This window comes from Gracilinanus agilis, chromosome 3 (genome assembly GCF_016433145.1).
Source record: "Gracilinanus agilis isolate LMUSP501 chromosome 3, AgileGrace, whole genome shotgun sequence".
Lineage (NCBI taxonomy): Eukaryota > Metazoa > Chordata > Mammalia > Didelphimorphia > Didelphidae > Gracilinanus > Gracilinanus agilis.
Window position 1 is genome coordinate 142,621,319 of NC_058132.1, and position 26,461 is coordinate 142,647,779.

Here is a 26,461-nt window from a genome sequence, read left to right on the forward strand (position 1 = left end):
CTTTCCAGAACTCTGTTGCTTGCTGAATGGACATGGTGTCTATGACATTCAATTCCTCTTTGAAACACCAAAATATTTTCTAGGAATCAATTCATGATGTTAACTAGAGTATGCCTGTAATAGTGTGGTTCAAATCACTAGTTATGAATAACTATACTGATGAAGTCAACTTCTGCAGAACAGTTTGGAATGGTATGTTTTGTATCATATTTTATTTGTATCTTGTATTAATGTACTGTATGTAAAAAGGGCAGAGTTTAGAAGTAGGTATATTTTTGCTCATCTTCTCCTTTGGCAGTATTTTTAGTCTTTTTGAATGGAAAGAAATTATTTTCTTTTGACAGTCCTTTTGGCAGACTACTGATAGAAATATTTTGCTTCTGAAATGAGAATACTAATGTGGGAGAGAAAAGTGAAAGACATAAATGTGAATATATGTGTGTATATTATATGTGTTATATAATATACACAATATATGCATATATAAAATATGGTTGTGGGTGATGTGTGTGTATCCCATGATATATTTTCAGTTTGGTGGAGAAAAGAAACTAATGATTTAAAATGATTGTTTATAGTAATTGGAGAAGAAAGGCCATATACACTTCTTAATTTCTGATAATAAAACAAGTTGCTTTGCATTAATTGTTAAGTTTATATTGTCTTACTTTTATCCATAGCATGGTTCATAGCCTATAGCCTTTAGTAAATATTAAGGCCATGCCAAATTTTGAGTATAATTTCTACTTGTTTGAAGTGGTGTATCTGGTGTTTGAATAAATACTTTATTCTTTGCTGCTTTGTTTCAATTTCATAAAGTCAGATTTCAGAGCTGGAAGGAACTTCAAATTATCTTATTCAACCTCTACTTTTCAGGACAATATTCCCTGAAAAAACCCCTCCAAAATCACAGCTATGTATTTGAGTACTTATTGTATCTACTAAGTTTATAACTCAGAAACTTGTGTTGTGAGGTTTTCTTTTGTGGTCTTTACATGAGGAAACTATTCAACAATGCTTAAAAATCAAAAGTCAGAATAGAAATTGTGGATATCAATAGGTTTTTTTCTCTAGACAAATGTTCTGCAGAAAGTTATGATCCTATAACTTGCCCAAATGATTTTAGTATTGTTCTGTAATCATGCTGACTTTTTAAATTACCTATCTTTGTATTTTTGACAAAAAGTTATGAAGGTTTTTGCATTCTTTCTCACCTACTCCAATAGTGTAGTCCATGAATTAATAATATTCTTATTTTGTTTACCTGTAGCACAGCAAAGTACAGCTTCCTCACATTTCTACCTCGATTCTTGTATGAGCAGATTAGAAGAGCTGCTAATGCCTTCTTCCTCTTCATTGCCTTATTGCAGGTAATAATTTTGTTTTGTTTTGTTTTGTTATTTTAGATGCAAATAAGAACAATAATAAAGGGCTAAAATCTTGATGTAAGAAATTATAGTTTGTTAAGACTTGTATTTCAAATTGAGTTTTTAATCCCTTTTGTAAGGAAAGTCATTTATTAAAGAAAAACCTAATTAATAAAAATTCACACTGAAACTACATCTATGGTTATTGGGGCCTAGGGTGCTGGATTTTTGATCCATTCTCTACAGAACCAGAAGTATATTAAAACTACAAGTTAGATCATAGTATATCTTAATAAAAAATAACTGAGTCTTTGACTTATTGATATCTCACTGAAGTTGAATACTCAGTTGACTGGGTTCCAGTGATCATCTCAGATATATACTCTATTGATTTGATTTAACCATTATTGACCCTATTCCGAAGAACTCCTTTTTCTCTGTTAAATCTTTTAAATAAGTTCCAGGATTAAAAGGATATTATGTCCTCTTGATGGTCAACGTTAATTTTTGATGGAGAGCACTTTAGCATCCATCTCATTTTCAGAAACATGAGATTAGGGTTTCTGAGGAAGTGGAATCAAAGGTATTGCTTTATTGAAGACCCAAGATGGAAGAGAACCTTGAATGTTTCTACCCCTATGGTTTTCAATATTTAGTCAAATAATGCTGCCAGATATTTCTAGAGCCAACTTTGTGCATGCTTTATGCTATTCTAAACACTGAAGGATTATTTCCTTCTTTTTATGTAGCAGAGCACAATTCAATGAAATAGTATATTAAAGACATGTCAAGAAGCACATTTAGAGTAGCTCTATTATTCTTTTGGAGTTTTCACATAGACCTGAAAAAGCAATGAAAAGGAAAAAAATGGAATTCCTTTTAAAGCTTTCTTGAGTTGTCAGTTAAATGCATATTTATTTTGTAAGGTCAGTGCAAACCATACTCCTTTGGGCTCATTAGAAAGTAGGCATTCAAACAACAACACCAATAAGAATATTCCCCTTCAAGGAGCTTTCATTTTCTAACCATGGAGAAAAATAATGAAAAATTGATCACGTGGCAGCAGTTCAAGGGAATGGATCATTCAGTACCAGAAGAATGGGTACTTAAGTGCTATTGAGCTATAAAAAGCAACATGGATCAGGGTACTTTGGGAGGCCTTAGAGGTAGATCTCTAGGGATAGACAGAATTTGGAAAAGTTGTATAGTACCCAAAGTATGTGGAGCAACATGAGCAAAAGTTGAGAGGACAGAAGTATGGCTAATAGGGAAGAGTATGATTGGGTTAGAACAGAGACACATGTAATGGAAGTAAGATTTATACAGGTAGAGGTGACCCAAAGGGTGGATGGTGCTAAATTTGGCAATTTTGTAGAATAAACATTCTCAAGCATTTTTAAGGGAGGGAAGAGTTTATGTAAACTTCTTTTATCGAGAGTGAAAATTTTTAAATTGAAAATAAAATTTAAAAAATACAAGTATAAAGCCTTCAAAAAACTTTGAAAGGTGGTTATTTTGGTAATTTTCTCGCTTTCCAACCATGAAATAGTACGGTGGTTTTGGGGATGTTCCAGGGAAGGGTTTAACCCACAAAAAACCCTTCTATACAAGTTGTCATTTCCTGGTTATTTAAACCAATACCTTATTTGGCATCTGTATTAATCTCTCATTTTCTGATTACTTTGCAGCAAATTCCAGATGTGTCTCCAACAGGAAGATATACCACCCTGGTGCCATTGATGTTTATCCTAACAGTTGCAGGCATCAAAGAGATTATAGAAGATTATGTAAGTTAACTTTTGACCACATGAAGAAACATTCTTAGATCACTGTATTGTGTATAATAAGACCTCTAAAATACTTGGTGCATTTTTAAGACTCTATGGAATTGCTTAGAATTAGTATAGTTTGTTTGCAGTTGCTATAAATTAAATATCTGATTACTAAAGAAATTAAAATATTTAACCTTTTTGCTTATATAGTTAAATATTCGTATGTGATCACCTTCACCATGACAAAAGTTCTGACAATGTAGTTAGGGAGATAATCATACAAATGAGAATTTTAAAACTCATGTGAAAGACCAGATAAATGAATACCAACTAAGTACCATATGTAAAATTGGAGGTTATAACCCTCCTTTAGTCATATTTCAATTCCTTACTACTACACTTGTGAACAGGAAATACCCAATATGATTCTTACTTTACTTTTCTCCCCTATTTCACTTGCTTTCCTATGTGGCAAGTATCATTTTTTAAGTCCCTATTTCCCTTCTTTTACCTCTTTTTCTGCTCCATTTACCTTATGAGTCTGACTCTTGCTGTTCACATAACTGATTTTTATATAGATATATTATCAACTTTTTTTGTTGTTGTGAAGATTTATGTAACAGAGGTATGTTTTTGACCATGATCACAAAAATTGAAAAAGAAAGCCCACTGACATTTAGATCTGTCCCATGGTCCTCACATTAAGTACTGCCTCTAATTTACATCAGTTCTTTGTTTGTACTTTGTGCCATTCTAGCTTATTGTGTTATTGGATAAATGATTCATTAGAAACTTTTGAATTTAATATATTTTTCTTTGGTTTATTCTACAACAGAAACGTCACAAGGCTGACAATACAGTTAACAGAAAGAAAACAATAGGTAAGCTAGCTTTTCTGCTCTAAAATCCACCATAGGAATATTCATGTCCAAAATTACCAGAAGAATTAAAAAAATAAATTACAGGCTAATGCTTTGGCTCTTGATAGTAGACAAAAATATTATTATATGCTTGATGAAATAAAGAAATCTAATTAGAAACAAAAGGTTAGTTAGGTGGTGCCAAACCTGGAATCAAGAAGACTCATCTCCTTGATTCAAATCTAGCCTCAGCCACCATATGTCTTGGGTGTGTGACCTTAGCTGTGTGACCATGGTTAAGTCACTTAACTCTACTTTGGTTTCCTTTTCCTAAAATGAACTGGAGAAGGAAATGGCAAACCACTCCAGTGTCTTTGCTAAGACACAATTGAAAAAGCTGAACAACAACAATTAAAAAGAAAAAGCAGATAAAAAGATAATTATGTTGATTCTATTCTTCTAGTATTTGATTTATTCTACTTAGAATATCATATAGTCAAAAGGGGAAGTAGTCCAATTTTCAGGAAATAGGTTTTTACCCAAAATTAGTGACTTAAAACCCTATTTCTTTATTGTCTTTAAAAATATCTACCTTGTAGTTTAAAATGTATTTCTTTTTATTTGCAGGACATTAGCCTGGTTTTCAACCCTCTTTATTTTTCTGACTGGATATATTTTTTCCTTGTAAAGGCTGAAAGTGAAGACTTTAGTTTTTCAATGTCCTCTAGTGCTTTTTTTTTTTTTAACCCTTGTACTTTCGGTGTATTGTCTCATAGGTGGAAGAGTGGTAAGGGTGGGCAATGGGGGTCAAGTGACTTGCCCAGGGTCACACAGCTGGGAAGTGGCTGAGGCCGGGTTTGAACCTAGGACCTCCTGTCTCTAGGCCTGACTCTCACTCCACTGAGCTACCCAGCTGCCCCCTCCTCTAGTGCTTTTAAAAAAATTTTGAATATAGTATTTTTGTCCCGTTTTTAAGTGTAAAATCTGCCTTTTCCCATGATAGATTAAAATAATCCAAAGATAATTAATTAAACATGAATTTAGTTGCTTTTTGTAGAAAAGCTCTTTGGTTACTTGGAGTATACTATCCATGTGATAGAAAATTAATACTGACCTATTTTCTTTTCAGTGTTAAGAAATGGTATGTGGCAGAACATTATTTGGAAAGAGGTAAACACTAAATTAAAGATGATGTATTAATTGTTGTTTGGGGCATTGTTCATTTTTGGCAAGGATTGTTCATTACAAAACAAAAGTTTACTGTTTTTAATATGGATAATGTCTGTAGTTATTTGCCATATTTAAGTTTTTAATTATCCATGAAAATGGAAGGAAATAAGTTTAGTGAATGTATGTACTGTTTTCTAAAATACCCTAAAATATATGGAGTAACATATTATATTATGTTGTTGAATGTAGGTCAGAGCAAAGCAGTTAAAAACTTTATGTGTATTTTTTTGGGGGTGGTCTTTGGGCCATCTAAACAACTTGATAGGCACCAAGTAAAAAAGATTCTATCTTTTGATTCTCCTTGCTTGCCTCCTTTCCTTCTTACCTATTCACCAAAACATATGGATAATAAATTTGATTTTTTCCAAATGTATATAAAGTTTTCTTAATTCTTTTTAAACTTTTAAAATGACTTTTAAAACCTTACCTTTTTTGGGTAATGTCAATACTGAATAAGAGAAAATCATAGAATTGAATTTGGAAGTTGTCTAGTTTCTGATTCAAGGCAGGACTAAGTCTGAAAAGATTGCTATCACCCTTCATCTTTTTTTTTTAACCCTTACCTTCTGTTTTGGAATCAATACTCTGTGTTGGTTCCAAAGCAGAAGAGTGTAAGGGCTAGGCGATGGAGGTCAAGTGACTTGCCCAGGGTCACACAGTTAGGAAGTGTCTGAGGCCAGATTTGAACCTAGGACCTCCTGTCTCTAGGCCTGGCTCTCAATCTACTGAGCTACCCAGCTGCCTCCTATCACTCTTCATCTTAAGAGACCTGGAAAGAGCCTCTGAAGTCTCTTGGCAACTAGATTAAAAATTCACAATGATGTTTTTTGTCTATCAGGATTATTACTAAAAAGGGACAATATGGTGCTTAGGGTCTACTCTGTAAGTCATGTATCCACCTGTAGAATTTGTTCTTAAGCTGGACTGCTAGGCAACAGGGAACTGAATTGGCACCATATTTGAATTATTTTTCTCCCTCCATAAAATTAAAAAATAATATGATACTTAGCTCAATTTCAAAAGGAAAAAAAATTCTTAAGGATAATTAAAATAATAGCTTACAAATAAGCATACATTTACAACATTTCTTACATAAATTTTATAATAGACAACTAACTATCTTATATGATCAGGATATAACTGTAAAATATTCATCCTTCATCCCCTTTTGTGTTTCTATAAGAACAACTTGGAACTTTAGGGAATCTTTTCCCTGTTCTCTCCCCACCCCCATACACATTTTTAAAAAGTTCCATGTCAAAGACAGAAACATTTTGAGCATACTCTGAGGCTAGATATTACAGAGCTTCTGGTTACTTAATTTTAACAGATTTGTTTCTTGAAAGTGTGCAAACACACTCAGATAAAGTTGGCCAATGTCATTTCATGAGATCATTAATATACTATAAAGAAGTCTAACTGCAGCATCAGTTGGCCAGCTGGTTGCCCCATCATGTTGTAATGCCTTTTTAAACTGGTTTTACAAAATGACTGTAGGCAGCATTTGCTTTGATTGATCTATTAGAATTTTGGCTGAATATCCATAAAATCTTCAGGTGAGTGGAACTGCTTGGGAATACTGAAATACCTCTAATTTGAAAGTCATATCTTTAGCACTTTGCATGCAAAATTGTATCATTTACTGATAAAATTAATTCAGTTCATCACTTTTTGTTTTTTTTCTTCTTTCATGCTGTTGCATCCCTTATCCTCATTAAACAGGTGGCTGTTGGAGATGTTGTGAAGGTCACGAATGGACAGTATCTTCCAGCAGACTTGATCCTTATCTCTTCCAGGTCAGTGTGAAATTGCATTTTTATGCCGAATTGAAATTTCAGGAGAACTTGAAAGTTAAATACATAGTACATAAATACACTACTTCCCTCTGTCCTCATTTTGTGGTTCGTCACCCTCCTTCTACTCTATGTTGTGTTTTTGTTCTTTCTTTATCTTTACTCTTGGTTCATCTCCATTATTACCTTAATTTGCATAGTGTGTTTTAATTGTATTCCAAAGAACTTTGGATGAAGTTCAGGTGAATATTCTTGTTTTACACATGAAGAACCTTGGTCATGGAGAGGGCTGAAGTGACTTTTTAAGGTTACATAGCAAGTTAGTGATAAAGCCAGGACTTTCAGGATATAGGTCTCCTCCTATCCCACTTGTGAAAGGATGCATTAATTCCAGCAAATTTCATTGCATTTTATGAAATTTTGGTTTCACTCTGTTCCAGGCAAAAGGATTTCTCCTTGTGTGCCCAAAAAATCTGAGTTGCTGAAAATCCTAATTGATTGCTCCTTCATTTCTCTCACCAGACCCACCAGCCTTTTCCAAAACGAGAATAGGGCAGAACTCTGGCTAGTTACCTCTTTGTTCCTAAGTAACTTCTAGGTAATCTTGACTTAAGCAAGGGATTGTTTATCTAAAAATGACAATATTTAAATCTTTCTTTAGGGAGAAAATATCCATCAGTGCTCAATTGTTAACTCACCAGTATGTCTGAGACTCAAGTACTGGGTAGAATTATGAGTAGAATTATATTTTTGAATGTCCTAATCTAAGTTAATTTCTTCAGGAGTTCTTTCTGGGATTTGGACTTGGTCACATAGAGATAGGCCTCCATCTTTATCCAGGAGAAATGTACCACATGCTTTTGACCCTCCCAAAGAATCTCAGGGGGTGCCTTTGTTCATCTTAGGCTCTACTCCTATTTCTTGGCACAAGTCAATGACAATTGTTCATTCCCATATGAATAAGTAATAAGTATATATTGACTTGTCTTAGTCCAATTTAAGATTTCCAAGAATATGTAGTGTAAGGAATTAAAATTAAGGGTTTGACTAAATAAATGAGAATTCTAAGATAATACTGTGGTCTGCATTTTAAAAATATTGTAGCTCAAGTCAAACGTGACTTTTAATAGTTTTATTTACAAAAAAAATTGGAAAGAGTGAAAGTAGAGAAATGTAAAAGAATGTAGAGAAGAATTCTAGCCTATCACCCTAAATGTTGCTCCAGTCCCGTCTCACCCCAGGAAGGGCTTGTTAACCCCTCAGCCAGGGGACTCAGTGGTGAATTAAACAAGGGTTCAATTCATGTGGCCTCCCCCAAGAAGGGGAGACCTCTCCATAGTTAATCTCTCCAGAAGCCTGGAAAAGAGGGTCAGCTTTTCACTCACCCAAGATGAAGCTCCAAAGGGAGAACATCCAGGAGCAGTCTTACCAGAAGCAGTCCAAGAACCAGAGTCCCAGGTCAAAGTCCCAGTTTGTAGCTCCAAGCCACGGTCCCAGTCTAAGATCCTCCAAGCCCCAGATTCAGGCCCAAGACCTCTCTGACAGGAAGTTCAGCACCTTTTATAGTTCTTTTTTTCCATATCACTTCCTGTCCCTTCCTCCACTTTATGGGAGCCAATTGCAGTCTTTAAATTTGCTTAGCACTGCCCAGGTGGTGGTCACTTGCCTCTGGGTTTTCACCCACTTTTATTAAGTGGCTTGTAAACCTCTCCTACTTAGTGTTAAGTAGGGGTGTTTTCAGTTTTTGTTGATTACATAAACTTATACAGATGCATACATTATTGCATTTTCTAAAAGGAAACTACAATAATTAGAAATGAGGGAAAAAGAGAGAGAAAGAGGAAGAGAAAGAAAGAGAGAGAGAGAGAGAGAGAGAGAGAGAGAGACAGACAGACAGACAGACAGACAGACAGACCCCAATTGTTTATTAGGCACTTTGACAAAAAGCCAATTAGGGGGCAGTCCCCTTTGGCATAAGAGTTTACATTCAGAATAAATGTGCTCAACCTCCTTCAGTTCAATCAATTACACCCCAAAGTTCATTGTGGATCTTCTTGATGCAGTGGTGGTTTCTTTATGGTATTTTCTCTGAACAGTTCATTTTTTGTGAATCAAGGATTTAATGGGCTTCTTTTCCTGAAAGTTTTTCTCAAAAAAAAATTGAAATCTTAGATTTTATGAAAATTATACAATAGAAAGACCAGGAGATTTGTTTGAATGGAAATAGCTATAGGATGACTACCAAAAGAATCCCTTCCTCAAACAAGCACAGCAGCAAAATGAAGGGATCAGGGATGTGGATGAAGGGAGGCATCCTACCAGTGATAATTTTGAGAAAGTTGGGGGAATATGAGGAGATACTTTGGACATGTGGCATAGAAATTATATTAAATATAACAATGGTTAAGAGAATTATTTTTATTGTGATGACAAAATTCATATAAGAATGATTATATAAAATTACTATTTATAATAATTCCCTTTTGGTTGAAAGTCTTTTATCCTGTTCCACTCAGGGACACATCAAGGAAAGGTTGAGAGTCATTACTCTATTAGAAATGATGTCAAAGACTTTTAGAAATTTGGTCCTGCATAGATCACTTGAATCTCTCTGTACCTCAGTTTCCTCATCTCTAAAAATGACAATAAAACTGGCTTCCTGTACCTCACATGTAGTTTTGAGGACAAAATTAAGAAATAGGTATAAAAATACTTTAGAAGTAAAATCAGCACCGCTAGAGTACAGTGATTGTGATATGGGCTTGTCTAGTACCATGAAGAATGGTTGCTGTGATGACTGACTTGGGTTCCAGAGAATTTTCTCATTATAGGAACATGGAGATTTCTGAATATCTGTGCAAACACCTTTTTGTGATTCTCTTTGAAGTCATTGAGAGCTAGTGTCTGCATCCTGTAGAGTGTCTTAAGAATCCTTATCAGAGTAAAAGGTGGAAGTTTGTAACTTAGTCTGGTGACTTTAAGAAATTCATTACATGATTTCTTTTTACAGGAAAGGAAATCTCAATGTTGTTAAAAGGCCTTTAACAAATAAAAAAAGAGGAAGAACTTAAGGAGAGCTTTTAAAAAAGCAAACTTGGCTGGTTATGAAAGATGAAAGGAAAGATATTTGCATTCTTTTGAGAGGCATTTTGGTATAAGAAAGCATCAAGAATAAGATTTTAAAAACCCAGAAAGAGAAGGTTCTGTTCTTAAATGCTGGAGAGTTTGTGATTTTTGTCTAGTCTTTCTTTCCAGATTGTAAATTATGGCTACTTAATTTCTTTGGGGCTTTCTTAGCTTATTCCTTATGATTAAGACCTCCTCCCCTCTTTCCAAATATTCATTTTTTCCCCTGGGGACAAGATATTAAAAAAGGAACCCAAGGTATCAGCATTGGTTCTTTATTGTCTTGTTGAAGAGATTTCTGCAGTAGTATAAAATAGCAGCCTTCATAGCTATCTCTAGTGACATAGTGAAATAAATACTATTAACTACTAACAAAGATGTCTTTCTAAACTATGTGTTACTCATGTGCTAGAATATCTTTGAGCCTAGAAATCAGTGAGAATATAGTATTTTAAGACCTTATAAATTGAAATGAGGAAAGAAGCATCAACCAGAAAAATGTTGGGCTGACCCAATTCAGAGTAGCTTTTTGGCTGTGTGCCTGCAAAGCTGTGAAGTGGAGAGTAGCTACTCTGAGAGATAAATTATTAGAAAAAAGACTGTTTTAAGTTCCTTAACATTAAATATATTAAAAATATTCCTTTTTGGGCTGTTTGCTGAGATAGTGTGGTTTATAGAGGAAGAGACTGTTTTATGGGGTCAAGACTGTGATGAGTTAAGTAGTTCACATTCCACTCTGAATTCATTTTGAAATGTTTCCATATTTGATTTAATCTTGGTACTGTTGTGGGGATAATAATAATAATAATAATAATAATAATAATAATAATAATAATAATAATAATAATAATAATGAAAGCTAATGTTTATATAGAGCTTACTATGTGCCAGGCACTGTGCTAAATGTTTTACAATTATTATTTCATTTTATCCTCACAACAACTGGGAAATAAGTGCAATTAATATCCCCATTTTCCAGATGAGAAAACTGGATGCAGGCAGTGAGTTATCTAGGATTTCACAGCTATTAAATATTTTCTTGACTCTAGGTCTAATGTTCTAACAACTGAGGAACCCAGCTGCTCCTAAAGAATCTAAGAAAGTTTGAGACACTTCCTCCAGAGTTTCTGCATTCTCAGACCTTGGCCCTAACCAGAGAGCGCAGAACTGTACACAGACCTGCTTTTTTCTTGCTCTACTTATATCTTCTTGCATATTGAAATTGGTTGGCAAGAGATATTTTACAATTTGATGATAACTCTTGAATGTTATTAGATACTGAGCATGAAGAAAATTTACACCTGGATAATACTATATAGAACCTTAGTAATATTCTTGGAAGAGCATAGAGTTTATGTGGAGATATTTATCTAATAATGACTTTCTTTGATTTTTTAGTGAACCTCAAGCAATGTGCTATATTGAAACATCTAATCTGGATGGGGAGACTAATCTTAAAATTCGGCAGGTAAAGTCATCAACTTTTTATTTTTAGTACTCTTTTTGAATCCTCGTGTTCAAGTTTCATCTGTAGGTAAACAACTTACCTTTGAAAAATGAAATACCTTCCACATTGTATGCTAATTCTATGCAAACATCTTGAAAAATATATGATTTTGGTAACATATGGAATTAGGGAAACATATATTGGATTTAGTACCACAGCTGCTAAAGGGGGAAGACACCTCTACTTAATTGTCCTATTAAGTATAAGTAAGCAGTTCTTTCTCCTTGGGTTTTTTTTTTTAAAGCCAAGGGCAGCACATGCATACAGAAACCTTTCTGAGTGCTGTTTCTGAGTCCTAGGGAACTTGTCTGGAAGCTACGGCGATCTGCAAGATCAGTGAGGAGATCCACAAGATGGAAGTGATGAGCTTCAAGGGGGTCTCATCTCTGCTGTTGTGTTAGTCTGTGATTCTAATGAGAGGGTTGGGGTTATGAAATAGAGAAGGATTTTCTGTGACTTTTTTTAAAATAAAGATATTCCTAGTCATACTCTTAACTATACAAAGAACAAGAAAAAAGATTGTAAAAGATTACACATTTCTTTACTTCCAGTTTTTTTAAAAAGTGAAACATACGTAGTAAATTAAGACAGTTATAAAAATTACCTATTCTGTAATAGAAATATGTATGTGTGTATATCTCTGTGTGTATGGGTATATCTACGTATATGTATACAAGTGTTAAAAATCTTATGCTTATGGTTTTACTTGTTGATTTTTTTAATGTGAATTAGAGATGCTCTGCCTTACTGGATTCATTGACTTTTATCTGAGTTATCTCTTTGGCTTTGATTTCCAGGGTTTGCCTCAAACAGCTAAGCTGACTTCAAGAGAGCAGCTGATAAAAGTATCTGGAAGAATAGAATGTGAAGGTCCCAACCGCCACCTGTATGACTTTGTTGGAAACTTGTACTTAGACGGTAACAGGTATCATTTTTTTTCTAGAGAATTTTTTCCCTTGATAAATAATGGTAATCCTGGTTCTTCAAAGCAGGTAGTAAGATGTTGTTTTTGTTAGTGTGGTTGTTTCAGATGGCTTTTGTCTATAAACTACACAATAAAAATGATAAAATTTCTAAATTTATTCAGTACAATATTATCTAAGAAAATTAGTATAGCATGATTCTAAATAGGACAGAATTACTACTACTTTAACATATGTATTTTGAATGAATTATTGGTATGGAGAAGGAAAATATATGCTAATGTTTTTATATGTAAGCCATTTAAAATGCTGGCTGGCCTTAAAAAAATAACTTGCACTCTTTCTCCCTAAAATATTAGGGTAAGGAAAACTAAGCCCAGACCCTTGTCATTTTGCTTCTTCAGTCAACAAATATTGATTAAGTGCTAGGCACTAGGGGTACAAAGAAAGGCAAAATTTCAGTCTCTGTCCTCAAGGAGCTCACAATCTCATGGGGGAGGCAATATGCAAAGCACTGTATATAGAAGATATCTATGGTGTCAATGAAAGGCAGTCTTAGAGAAAAGGCAGTAGTAGTGAGAGTGAGATTGGGAAATATGGCATCTGAGAGCAATCTTGAAGAAAGCCAGGGCAACCAGGAACTGGTTGGAAATGAGGAAGGAAAGGGAGTCAGGAGATGGAGCAAAAAGGATACCACAATATTGTATTGTAGAGTATGTAGAGAGGGGTAAAGTGTAAAAAGACTGGAAAAGTAGGAAGGGGCCAGGTAGTGAAGGATTTTTTTTTTTAACCCTTGTACTTCGGTGTATTGTCTCATAGGTGGAAGATTGGTAAGGGTGGGCAATGGGGGTCAAGTGACTTGCCCAGGGTCACACAGCTGGGAAGTGGCTGAGGCCGGGTTTGAACCTAGGACCTCCTGTCTCTAGGCCTGACTCTCACTCCACTGAGCTACGCAGCTGCCCTGTGAAGGATTTTAAAAGCTAAACACAGGATTTTTATATTTGATCATTCTGTAGGTAATAGTGAATCAGTGTAGTTTATTGAGTTGAGAGGGTGAGGGAAAGGACATAATCGAACACTCTGAATATTGGGTTGGGAATGGCCTGGATTGAGGAGACATTTGGGACAGAGAGATAGAGCAGAAGGCTTTTGAAGTACCAAATGTAAGATAATGAGGATGACACCAAGATAGTGACTGTGTTGAAGAGATAGAAGGGGATGTATACCAAATTCATATGAGAATGATTATTTTTAAAATAACAATAGAAATGTGAAGGTAGAAAGGACAAAACTTGGCAGTAGGGTGGCTATGTGGGGTACAAATTAAAAGTTAGGATGACAATGAGGATGTGAGTGGCAGATGCCCATGACAGAAATAGGGAAGTTTGGAAGAGAAGAGGTTTGTGGGATGGAGAATGTGTTCTATTGATTGAGAAAATATTAGTGTATCTTGTGTCAAGCTGATACATAAATAAGTTATATACATGGTTATACATTGGTTTCCATGTAATAAGTGCCAGTTTTTAAATGAACAGCTTGAAAAGTAAGGAAAATGCTAGCTTTAATATCAAAAAAGAGTAGTGGAACAGCTACTTAGATATTTTGTATAGTAGGAAAAGTTAATTAGGAATCACTCATTATAGGAATGTTAGTAAAGAAAATACATTAGGACAGAGAAATGATTAATCTATAAGCATTTCTTGGTATTCTTGGGAAATTATGGTTTTAAAGGCATATGAGAATAAGTTAAATGGGTTAGTGAAGGGACTAGTTGGCACTGACAGAATTTCTTTTCCAAAGTAGTGATTTGTTTATTGATAGTAAAATTTTAGATTCATGAATTGGGAAGCCTTCCCCCCCCCCCCATTTAGTACCCTTTGTCTGCATTGTTTTCATTGTTGTGTTTTGGTGGCATCTTCATCATTTGTTTCAGGATGGTGTTTGTTGTCTGGTGCTCTTTGTCTTCTCTCTTTTGCCTTGTCTGTTTATATATGTGCTCCTTATGCCTTCTTTGGTACCACTTTTTAAATTGTTCAACTGATCCAGCGCTGGAAAGAAGGCAATTAGGAAAAGCAACATTAAAGTTAATTTGGGCGACTGAAATGATCTTCTCTTGGGTGCCCTGACTTGCTGTAGACTCTGGCCCGTCTAAATAGATATATTAGGAATAGAGTTTTTATATCCTATATCATCTTTGCAATGTTATTACAAGTTTTCTGAAATGGAATGTGATCTACAAATGAACAACAAAGGCCTTATTTATTGACTTACCAATGACCCTCTTTGGTATGGATCCTAACACACCCTCTATTAAGAAGCATCCTTCTTTCCTAATCTCATAGATTCATAGTAATTCACCATTGCTATCATGAAAATTGATGGATAAAAAATTTTTAACTTTAATTTTATAGTCAGGAGAATAGGCAATTTTGACCAAAAGCCATTTTAAATTAAACTTGTTTTTCCTGTGAAATGGTTGAACTTGACTGAAAAAAATATTGAGATTACATTGTGTATTTGTTCAAGGAGAGAGCTTATGCCATCATATTGTGAAAATAGTGGAAAACACCTTTGGAAATATCATTAAATATGAATTTTATTTTTTTCTTATTTTTAGTTCAGTTTCAATTGGGCCTGACCAGATCTTACTAAGAGGTGCCCAGCTTAGAAATACTCAATGGGTCTTTGGCCTAGTTGTATACACTGGACACGACACCAAGCTCATGCAGGTAAAAAGCCTTTCTGTGCCAACATGAAATGTTTACTTTTTCTCTCTGTTTATCTACGAAGGGAAGAGGCAAGTATAGAATCTAGAAGATACTTAAGATTCAACCCTGTTTAGTTATCTTAAGTTAACTTAGAAGATCAGTGCCTCTCCATCCTTCTGTTGTGGGTAGGTAAAATTAATTCTCTTTGGCCTTCTTTCTGTGGAAAAAAAATCTCACATAAAATATAAATGCCTTTCATGTTCTGAGCTTTGGGACAAGGCTAGCAATTAGTATCTCACCTCTTCCCATCCTCATTCATTTGTTTGAATCTTAGAACAAGTTAACATTTTGAAGGATGTTTTAATTATTTAAGTGAACTGCTTTCATTACGCATGTCAAAAAGAAAACATCAGAATGGTAAAATGAGCCTGCCCTCAACAAACTCTTTAGTTTGCCTCCATTGGCCTTTGTTTGTTTAGTGCAGTGACGGGCAAACTATGGCCCGTGGGCCAGATGCTGCCCCCTGAAATGTTCTATCTGGCCTGACATTATTATTAATCTGACAAATACAATGAGTAGGATACAATACAATGAAACTTTGAAAGAGTTGCCTTAGAAACAGACTGACAGATGAGCATTTCTTTTCCTTTGGCCCCCTCTTTAAAAAGTTTGTCCATCACTGGCTTAGTGTGTCTAGACATTTATGGTTATGGCTCACCTTTGTGGGAGATTTTGCGAATTCTAGTTGAATCAGTGTTTTGTGCTGTTCTTCAGAGCTGCACCCTTTGGAGAATATTCTATCGCCCTCTTGCCTTGAAGAGTGAATCTTCTTGTTAGAGGGAATGGCGTAAAGGATATTTCTGTACTCTGCACAATACTTTTAAAATTACACTTAAAAATAAAGATACATTTTGTTCAGTAGTTTTGATCTTATAGAATTGATGTACAATGTACATTGTTCCCTACCTCTTACAAAGTAGTTCAACTGATGGGATCAAAGTAGGTTGTCTATTCATAAAGGAGGACAGATTGAGAGCTGAAAATGACTTTGGATATTATTTTGACCAAGTGTCATATTTTTATAGATGAAAAAACTGAGGCCAGACAAGGTCTATTAAATTGTGTAAAGTTACACAGGTAAATAATTGGACCAGAATTTGAATCCAGGCCCTTTGACTTCAAATCAAACATTTGTTCATAATGCCATACTACTTCCTTTGGTCTTGAGGGATCATTTTATGTTTTCCAACATAAAATCTCCTCATTGTTTTGGTATGCAGAAATTATAACCTTTGCTTTTCCTTAGGTAGGAGAACCAACCACTCCTCTTCCTCAGATTGTAGCTCATATTTGGGCCCCCTGCCTTGAAGTAGATTATAAAAAATTCATATCAACCATTGAAAACTACACTGGCCATAGCAATATCTACTTATTCATCAAACTCCAGGATTTGTGCTGTTTAAAAAACAAACAAGCAATTTTTGATGCAGTAATATGTAGGTAACATATTGTAGCAATTTGTAGGTAACAGCTCATACTTTTATAGCAACAGATTAAAAGAAAACAGCTTGATTAAGTATCTCACACATAGTCTTAAGTTAATGTAATTATCTGTCCCATTGTACATAATACTGTAAAAAAGGTTACATACTTTATTATCATGTGTTGTTTTGGGGTCTTTCATGTATAGTTCTTTGCAAGGCCATGACTAATGTTCATCCTTCCAACCCATGATACTGGAAAATCTCCAAAACATTTGTACATAGAATTCTCTGCGTCTTAAAGTTAAAAAGGACAAAAATAAAGAGTTCCTTAAAGAAAGATAAAGGGTCTTGCTTACCTAAAGGTCATCCTGTTTGTGAAATAATATTTATAGTAAAGTACTTGGGCTACTTGACCACAGAGAGGAAATATTACTGCTTTGGGGTGCTTATTTTACATTCCCTTTTGCCTTTATATTGCTGGCTCACTGCCCTCCTAGAACTTCTCTTGTGGCATGTTAAATTTAGACTTGCTGTCAGACTGAACTTTCTTTTAACCGAGTTAATAGATAGACTGAGTTAATGAGATTATTATTTTCTTAAAACAGCCTTCTACATTCTTTATAATGACTGGACCTTAATTCTTATAGCTTTATTATAGGGTTCTATAAATTTCATCTAATTCTGTGGCTATAGAATGTACTCATCTTTTTCTTTGGAAGAAATTTCCCTAAAATTAGAGCTCAATTAAACAGAAAGTAGAGGTTTTTTTTTCTTTATGCAGAGAGCTTTATAGTAGTTTCTGTAATGCTGATGGGAATTTCACATTAAAAGCTCATTCCTTGACATTGCTGATATACCCCAGAGTTTTTGTTTCCATGAAATGCAGATGTTATTAAAGCCAGAGGTTTGGGGGGTAATTATTACAGTATTGTTAGGTGGATTTTTTCCAGCAACCCAGGTGAAAGATAGCTTTGCATAACCCTGTTAACTGGAAAGCATCCAACCACTGGAAAAGATCAAAAGTCAATAAATTAATGGGATCATGGAAATGAGATCATTGCTAACGTATATTTATTTTCCTTGCCTATCCATTCACTGAGTGTTTATTAAAATTTTGATAAGGCAGTCATGGACTGTCAAATTTACAGCATTTGTTTAAAAAAATGGAACCCTTATGTGAAAGATCCCGCTGTGAAACCAGATGTAGATGTGCAGTACTATATAGTGGTGGGTGGGGGGGCCAGAATGTGGGGAGAGGATGGATTAATCACAGATCTGCTCCTTCTAATGAATTTCCTTTTATTTTCTCTGGGGACTTCTTTTAAAAAAATAAAGCAAATGCCAGAGTTTGAGAGACTACACTTTAAGGGAACTGAATTGTGGAAAGAGTCTCTAGACAAAGGGAAATGTAGTTATAATGTGCATTCATTATATGGACTTTTAATTCAAGAGAGGATTGCCATCCTGGAACTTCAGAAAGCCAAATACTATATAAAGTGCAGTATTTACGGTTCCACCAATGAAGCTCAGATAAGCATCTTGTGACTGTAGGGTACAAGCAGATCTCATGCTATTTGCAAATGAATCCCCTTTGTTCTCATCTTAGCTGATTTTCATTTTTGATGACTTTAACGTTTATTTTTTCAAGACTCTTAGATTTGTCTCTTCCAAGGGAACAATTAAGGCAGATAAGAGTATAATAACAAAAGAAAGCTGATATGCAATCACCCAATTCAAACCATCTTTGTAAGAATTTGAAGTTTCAGAATGCATTTGACTCAACTTTACAAAAATACACACACAAACACACATAAACACATACACGTGTGTGCGTGTATGTGTTTGTGTAACTTATAACTGGGACTCAGAGCTCTTCTAATTTTCTTCAATTTACTTAAAAGTCTTACTACTTTCAAACACAATCAGGCAATAAAACATCTTTTCAACAAGTTTGGTATTTTCAGTGTTCATAAATCTAGCCAATCAGTTGTACTCCTTTCCCCATATTTTTTCTCCCTTGCTTCTTATTAGATTTCATAATTATCATTCTTGACCCAGCCCAAGCATTCCCTAAGAGCTTCTTCTTCCTCTACCATATATTGGAGTCCTACCTATTGTGTCATTCGTTTTGTCACTTCTGCTTCGTGTCTGTTACTTGACTGTGTCATGCTTACGTCTTTTTTCCCATCTAAGTTAGCCATTCCTCAAGGAAGCAGGAAATATAGCTATTATTCCCATTAGACCCAGGAGAGGATTATACATGTATGTACTTAACATACCTATTGGAGAAGAAAAAATGAAACCTATGATAGTCCTTTGTTCATGATATCTTTTAGATTTATTCTACTGTCTTTCAGGAACAGTTCTTTTCCAAGATGACTCTTTTCATCACAAAGTGTAACACTAAAAAGTAGGGGTGTAATTTGCTGTGGGAGGTCATGTACTCTGACTAAAAGGTGGTCAATAAGTGACCTTCAGGACTTGTTGGGTGGTGAGAAAGGCAGCATTAGGTTGAGGATCTATGGAACAGATTACTGAACCAAAAAACTGTCCTAATACTCAATTCAATAAATATTTATGAAGCATCTTCTGTGTACTAGGCACTGTGTTAAGTGCTGGAGATATAAAAAGTGGTAAAAACCAGTCTCTGCCCCTGAGCAGCTCACAGTCTAATGATTTAAAATGTAACGATAGCCCTCAATTAGAAAGTTACTCCCCTCTACCATCAGGAATAACTGTACACTATGTGAATAATGACTTTTTGTACTATTATCCAGAATTCAACTAAAGCACCTCTCAAGAGATCCAATGTTGAGAAAGTGACCAATATGCAAATTCTGGTTTTGTTCTGCCTTCTACTGGTCATGGCCTTGGTGAGTTCTGTGGGCGCATTACTATGGCACCGAACCCATGAAGATTTTAGCTGGTACTTTAGTGAAACAGGTAAGTTTCAGTGAATGGAGAATGGAAGTACCATTTCTCTAAACCTGTGACTGTTTTCAGGGAGTTGAATACTTTAGTTTTGCTGTTAACTTTCTTCCATTAAATCAGCAAATGTTTCTAGTCAGTAAAGGTTGAGAATGGGAGTTAAGCATTTTTAGAAATAGGATACACAAGTTTAGGAAGTCAGCCTTCTCCCTTTGGCAATGACATAGACTGCTCACATTCCAGGGGGGAGATAAAAGAGGTAGGAATAAGATCAAAAGGTGATGAAGATGGGGTTGTTCAATAGTCAGATTAATGTCCTGTCAGTATAAGATTTAAAGGTAAATAACTCTTGAATTAAAAATCGGTTTTCTTTTGTGTAGGCCTTCCGTTGTTTGCAGGGTAAACTGTTAAAATGTCCTTTTATAGTTGTCTTTATCCTTTCATCTGAGGAACTCAAACTATTCAAACAGCCCTCAAGAGGGCACTTTTTAAGTTGCTGTTTTCAAAGAAAGGGCCCAACTTTCAGGTGGTTGATTACAATTTGAATCAGAACCCAGTATTTCAGATTATGTCATAATCTGATTTCTTAAACTTCACTGCTTTCTCTACTCTTGATTTTAGGTTATCGGTCTTTATTTTTAAAATTACAAAACTCTGTTGTAAAACAGAAACAAAAATAAAATCCTATCCTTTGTATAATTTAATGTGGCTAAAAATAAGAGGCTACTCTAGTTTGGAACAAGAATACACATTTAGAAAAGTGATTTTGTAGATTCTTTTGGTGGTTCTGTTTACATATATGTACTTCGCTGTAAAATGTGTTAGGTTCTGGGTAATGTATAGCATTGACACTATCTTGGGATACAGACCTTGGGAAAATAAATAAATGGCAATGAAATTGTTTGGATAATCTCTTTCTAGTAGCTACATGATTTACAGTGGAAGCAATGTCCTCTGCCGTCCCACTTAATGCATTCTGTCTTATTAATAGAGATGTTATCTTTATGGTGAAGACTGCAATTGCTCTGATAGAAAACAGTAGAGTTCAAAATTCCCATTTTTCACTGACGTGGATTTAACTTCAGTTCTTGGTACTTTGTCCTTTCAGATTACTATTCATTTTGTTCTGTCAATAGAATATATATTCTATTGACAGAACAAAATGAATATATATATATATTTGCTGTTAACTGATAGGGATAGGAGATACAGGAATGGTTATTGTGACAGGAAATGATAAGCTTAGAGAGCAAAGTAAAGGTTCCTGCTTGTTATTCCCTAGTCCCCGTGCCCTGTCCCACAAGTTTGGATTTCCTCAATTAAAGCCTTTTAGAGTAGCAAGGTGGTACAGTGATTAGAGCACTGGTCCTAGAGTTGGGAAGACCTGAATTCAAATCCAACTTTAGACACTTATAATTTATGTAAACCTGGACAAGTTACTTATCCTCTTTCTGTCTTAGTTCCCTCAACTGTAAAATGGGGAAAATAATAGTGCCTACCTCCTAGGGTTCTTGTGAGGCCCTAAAATTATGAGTTTTTCAGTCAAGGCATCTTGAAGCGGCAGCCCACTAAATCATAGAGGGTCACATTAGTGCTTATTATTTTTTGACCCTTTAGGCTAGTCAGTTGGGTGGTTCATTTATGTTTTTCAAGTCTCTGTTTCCCCACTTGTAGATGGCAGGCAATTATACCCACCCTTCTTCAGAATTGTTCCAAGATGGGAGTTCTAAATTTTTTTAGAGGCCTAGAACTCTTGAGCAGTCTTGTGAAGTCAATAGACCCTTCTCAAAGCAATGATTTTAAATGTACAAAATAAAATACCTAGAATTTTAAAGGAAAACAATTATATTGAAATTTGATAATCAATTTAAAAAGAGATATTTAATGGACCTGAGATTAAGAGACACTTCTAAAGTGATAATGTATATTAAATTGCTATAAAGCACTATCTATAAATGCAAAGTTCTTCTTTATACGTAATAGAATCCTAGGATCCAGGATGAAGAGAAGTGGTAGTCCTCTTATATAGTCTGTTGGAAATATTGTGTTAAATCTTTGGGGTGTAGTTTAGGAAAAATGCTGACCAGCTACAGTGAGTTGACAAAACAGGTGGCCAGGATGTTGAGGGGACTCAAAACCATTTCTTGTGGGGATTGAATAATGAAACTGGAGGTGTTTAGTCTAGCCAAAAGAAGATTTAGCAGGGACATTATATTGATCTTCAAATATTTGAAGGACTGTTATGCAGAAGAGGGATTACACTTGTGCTGTTTGGCAGCAGAATGTTGAATAAGGACCAGTGAATGAAAGCTATGAAGAGATTTCAGCAGTATGCAAGGAAAAACTTTCCAACAAATAGAGCCATTCCAAAGTAGAATGGGCCTCTTTGGAGAAAAGGAGTAGCCTATACATGTAAGTCTTCAAGAAGAGACTTGGTAATTGTTTATCAGTGATGCTATAGAAAGGATGGCTGCACATGCTTGCATTCAACTGGAAGACCTCAAAGGTCCCTTCCAATTCCTGAGAATCTATGATTGGTCTATATAGCAAAATCTATGTATAGAGGCAGAATTGAATAGTGTTTAGAGAGCTTATTTTGGAAGGCATGTTAATTTTCATCTCTATCTTGTTATGTAAATATATGTATACTTGGTTATTAGACTATTGCTTCAATGTTTAGAAATATATTTTTAGTGAAGGTGTTTGTTGTTTCAGAATGACTTTGCCAATAAAATCCTACTTCATACAAAGCATATTCCAGATCTTTCAGTCTAGCTTTCAAATTTTAAACTTACTAAGTGGTTGGATAGGTTTAATTTTGCATTTTGGATATTGCTATCAATACATATATTTGTTAATCATGAAAAATGCAGAATGATGGAGTAGACAAAGTATAAGACTTGAAGTTAGGAAGACCTGGTTTCAAATCCTGATGCTGGCATTTTCTAGTTGTTTGATATGGATTGATTACTCTCTGAGATTCATTTTGCTATAAAACTATGAACTGTAGATAGTTTGTGACTTACCAGTGGAGGGATTTCCTATGCTAACAAAAGCAGGTTGGCCTTAATGTACTGATGTATGAAAGTACAGTAAAAGTATATGTATGATGGAAATACAATACTGAGTCCTTATTTATAATGTCAGTGTCTTCATTTTTTGCATATTATTTTAAATTGGACCTTGCATGTTATAATTTTTCCTTCCAGAAAAATCTACAAATGATGCATTAAGATAAAATGAAAATCCATGAAACTTATCACAAACTTTAACTGAAACTATATGTTTTTCTCTTATTGGCTTTCTTCTACAGAGACAATTTCCAACAATTTTGGATATAACCTGTTGACATTTATCATCTTGTATAACAATCTCATTCCAATTAGTCTTCTGGTCACCCTTGAAGTAGTGAAATTTATTCAGGCCCTTTTTATAAACTGGGTGAGTATTCAAATGATTAAGATAACTTTTAACAGCTAAAGGAGCATATGTCCATCTGCTCTCCTGTTATTACTTTCATGTTAAGAATTTTAGGAATTAACTGGATCATCAAAAAAATGTCTGTAGCCACATTTAACAAATAACATTTTGGGTTGTAAGTTCCAAGCAGATTTGGTTTTCAGGAGTTATGAAGAGCTTATCTTTTACTGGCCTACTATCATTCTATAGAGAGATTCCTGTAGTCAAAATGAGGAATATCTAAGTGTGTGTGTATGAGTTGCAAATGTCAAAGCATTATTAAGACATTGAGAATTCAGTATATATAGAAGAGGATAGGGTATTTAAGAGAGTTAAAGATTTAAGAAGGGAATTTTAAAAATTGGCATCTTTTGTCTTTATATTTGCTTAAATCTCTCTTAGCTCCCCCGCAAAGAGCCATCACATATAACAAAAACAGCTTCTTAAAAGAGAAAGAGAATAAGTGAAAAAATTCAGCAAAACTTGTCAATGCATTGGAGAAATCTAATGTATGCAATGGTCCAAACTCATAGACTTCCTATCTCAACAATGGTGTGGGGAGAGGTGTCTGAGAAGGGAATCTTAAGTAGGAATGATGAAATTGATTCAGAGCTTGAGGAATGTTTTCTCAGATGATAATATGGTTGCTTTAGTGTTAATTTTATACTCTTTCTTAGGCTAAAAGGCTGCTGGCAACATTCTCTGTACCTTAATAAATACTGTCCTGAGTTTTGCTGCTAAAATAACAAACAAACCGGATTATCTTTTAGCCTCCTCTGTAAAAAAACAAAGGTTTTTTTTTTCTTGTTGTTTTTGTTTTTTGTCTTTCTGGAGGTTTGGCTGTGATGTAAAATAAAAGTGTTGGCTTTGGAGTCAGGAAGACCTAAGTTCATATGATTCCCCAGACTATCTTTCAGGAAGTCACACTTCTTATACCTCAGTTTCATTAAATATAACAGAAATAAAATTAGGGTCAGACTTGAATTGTAAGATTTTTTAAGTTGTAGATACATAATTCCATGAAATGTAATTGAACTAAGAGAAGATTTAATGTCTTAGACTTAAAGGTAGTATTATTAAGTGATGCCTTCTGCTGCAAGGAAAATTCTAATAGAGGGACCCTGTTCTGACAATGAGACCTTGGTAACACATTGGATCTTCAAACACAAGTAAAATAAATGGCCATTATTCTCTTCTGAGTGAGTTCTATTACCTCTTCCCCTGTGGTAGTCACACCAGTGTCAGCCAGGACAGACATATGGATGTAGGCTTCCTAAAGGGATTGTTAACTCATACCCAGTTTTGCACTTCTTGACTTGTTCCCTGTTCATGAATTTCTTTCAGGACTTGGATATGTATTATGTAGAAAATGATACCCCTGCAATGGCCCGGACATCAAACCTTAATGAGGAGCTTGGACAGGTGAGAACTCTCTTTTAGAATCACAGGAAAATTGTGGTGGAGCATTAAAGAGCATTTGAGGAAGACAAAAGGGAAAATCTAAGCAAAGGTGTAAGGCCAAATTTAATTGAACAATCTGATTCCTTTTGATGTTAGCAGGAGCTAGGATATGGCTATCTGAAAAGATGATTACATCATAACATGGGCTTTTACCACATGCCAGGATAAGGATTTCTAATCTACTGTTTCTTTTTGAGAGACAGTGTGGTCTAATTGAAGGAACCATGGATTTAGTCATAAGAACTGTGTTTGAATTCTAAACTTCAGTTTCCCCATCTAGAAAATGAGGATAATTTAACACTGGTCCCACTCACTTCATAGAGTTTTTCTGAAGAAAGCTTATTGTTAAACCTCAACCTGCTTTTGTCAATTTGAATAATTTTTGTTGTTGTTATTGTTAATATTACTAAGGGACAAAAGCACAAATTATTGCCATAAATAATAAGCCTTGTTGAGTCTACATCAGGAACTTTTCTTGCATTTTTTCTCTTCATTTCTACTCATACCATATCATCTCTTTTCTGCAATATTGTAAAAGCCCAGACTATTGTCACTTCTTAACAATTTTTTCTCTTGGATGAGTTTGACCACATTTCTCCCCATCCCAGAATGTTCAGTCTCTCCTCCCCCCAACCCATTGTTTATATGATACAATACAACCTCCTTAGTCTGATATTTAAAGTATTCCAGGTTCTTGCCTGGCTGTTTCTAGTCATACTTCATCCAATCTGCCTCAATGTTCTAGCTAAATTGGATTAAGCCTGCCTTCTTCTGACCCAGTGTATTTGCTCAGGCTGTTACCAATATTTGTACTACACTTGGTCTTTATGTCAGTGTTTGGTGAAGGCCTAGGATCATACCACCTTCTCTACAAAACCTTTTGAATTCTCCTGCTCCTAGCTAAAAGGGATCTCTCCCGTGTTGTACTTCTTATAGTACTTTGCCTATCTCCTTCCTCCTCCCAGTGACGTTTTTATTATACATATTTTTTCTCCTAGTATCACTCCCTTCTCCCTTCCCAGAGGGCCATCACATATTACAATATATTTAATGGAAAAAATAAAGAAAAAGAAGAGGAAAAAAAACAGCTAAACTGACTAATAAATACCACAGCGTGTCATTCTCAGATATTTCCTACATCTTCAAAAGAGTGGGTTGAGAGTATTTTCTCATATGCCTCCTTTGGAATCATGCTTATTCTTTGTATATTTGATTTGTACTCCCAGCATGCTAGGGTTGTAGATGTAAAACCGAAAGGCTTTCAGTGGTCACTTTGTCTAATCCCTTTATCTTAGAGATGAATAAATTGAGGGATAGAGAGACTGAATAAATTATCAAGGTCACACAGAGAGTAAGTTCAGGATGGGATTTGAATCCATTTCCTTTGACTTCAGAGCCAGTCTAAAAACAGGCTATCTTTTATTTTTTCAATGTATCCGTAGCATCTAGCACAATACTTGTCCATTAAAATTACTTAATCAATACTGATTGCTTGACTGTAATAAGGGTAATAGTTCAAAGGGATGACACTTTGAAAGTTCTTCATTGAGCAGCATTGGAGTGAAGCCTTGTTTTTCACCTTGGGAAATGGCTCTTTTGCATTTTTCCTCTCTAACTTTAGTATCCTTATGGATGAGCATGACTGCATATTTTTATGTCATAAGGGTCATGTATAAAATAGTCAGATTAAATAAATAAATATCTCATTGATATTCCAAGAATAACACCCATCAAAATTGCTCTTAAAATGCATTGTACATATTTTCAATATCCATTAAGCAGCTAGGGAGCACAGGGGATAGCAGTATGGACTTGGAGTCAGGAAGACCTGAGTTCAAATCCA

General features: G+C 34.9%; 1 protein-coding gene across 1 annotated transcript in view; it reads left to right on the forward strand.

The window, feature by feature from the left end:
- ATP8A2 (ATPase phospholipid transporting 8A2) overlaps positions 1-26,461 on the forward strand; it is a 727,903-nt gene that overhangs the window by 139,810 nt on the left and 561,632 nt on the right. The window contains exons 6-16 of the mRNA XM_044668968.1: positions 1,271-1,370; positions 3,056-3,154; positions 3,975-4,020; positions 5,129-5,169; positions 6,952-7,025; positions 11,547-11,616; positions 12,453-12,580; positions 15,196-15,307; positions 19,548-19,713; positions 23,012-23,139; positions 24,502-24,579. Of these exons, the coding sequence (XP_044524903.1) occupies positions 1,271-1,370; positions 3,056-3,154; positions 3,975-4,020; positions 5,129-5,169; positions 6,952-7,025; positions 11,547-11,616; positions 12,453-12,580; positions 15,196-15,307; positions 19,548-19,713; positions 23,012-23,139; positions 24,502-24,579 (1,042 nt within the window). The remainder of the gene's footprint in view (positions 1-1,270; positions 1,371-3,055; positions 3,155-3,974; positions 4,021-5,128; positions 5,170-6,951; positions 7,026-11,546; positions 11,617-12,452; positions 12,581-15,195; positions 15,308-19,547; positions 19,714-23,011; positions 23,140-24,501; positions 24,580-26,461) is intronic.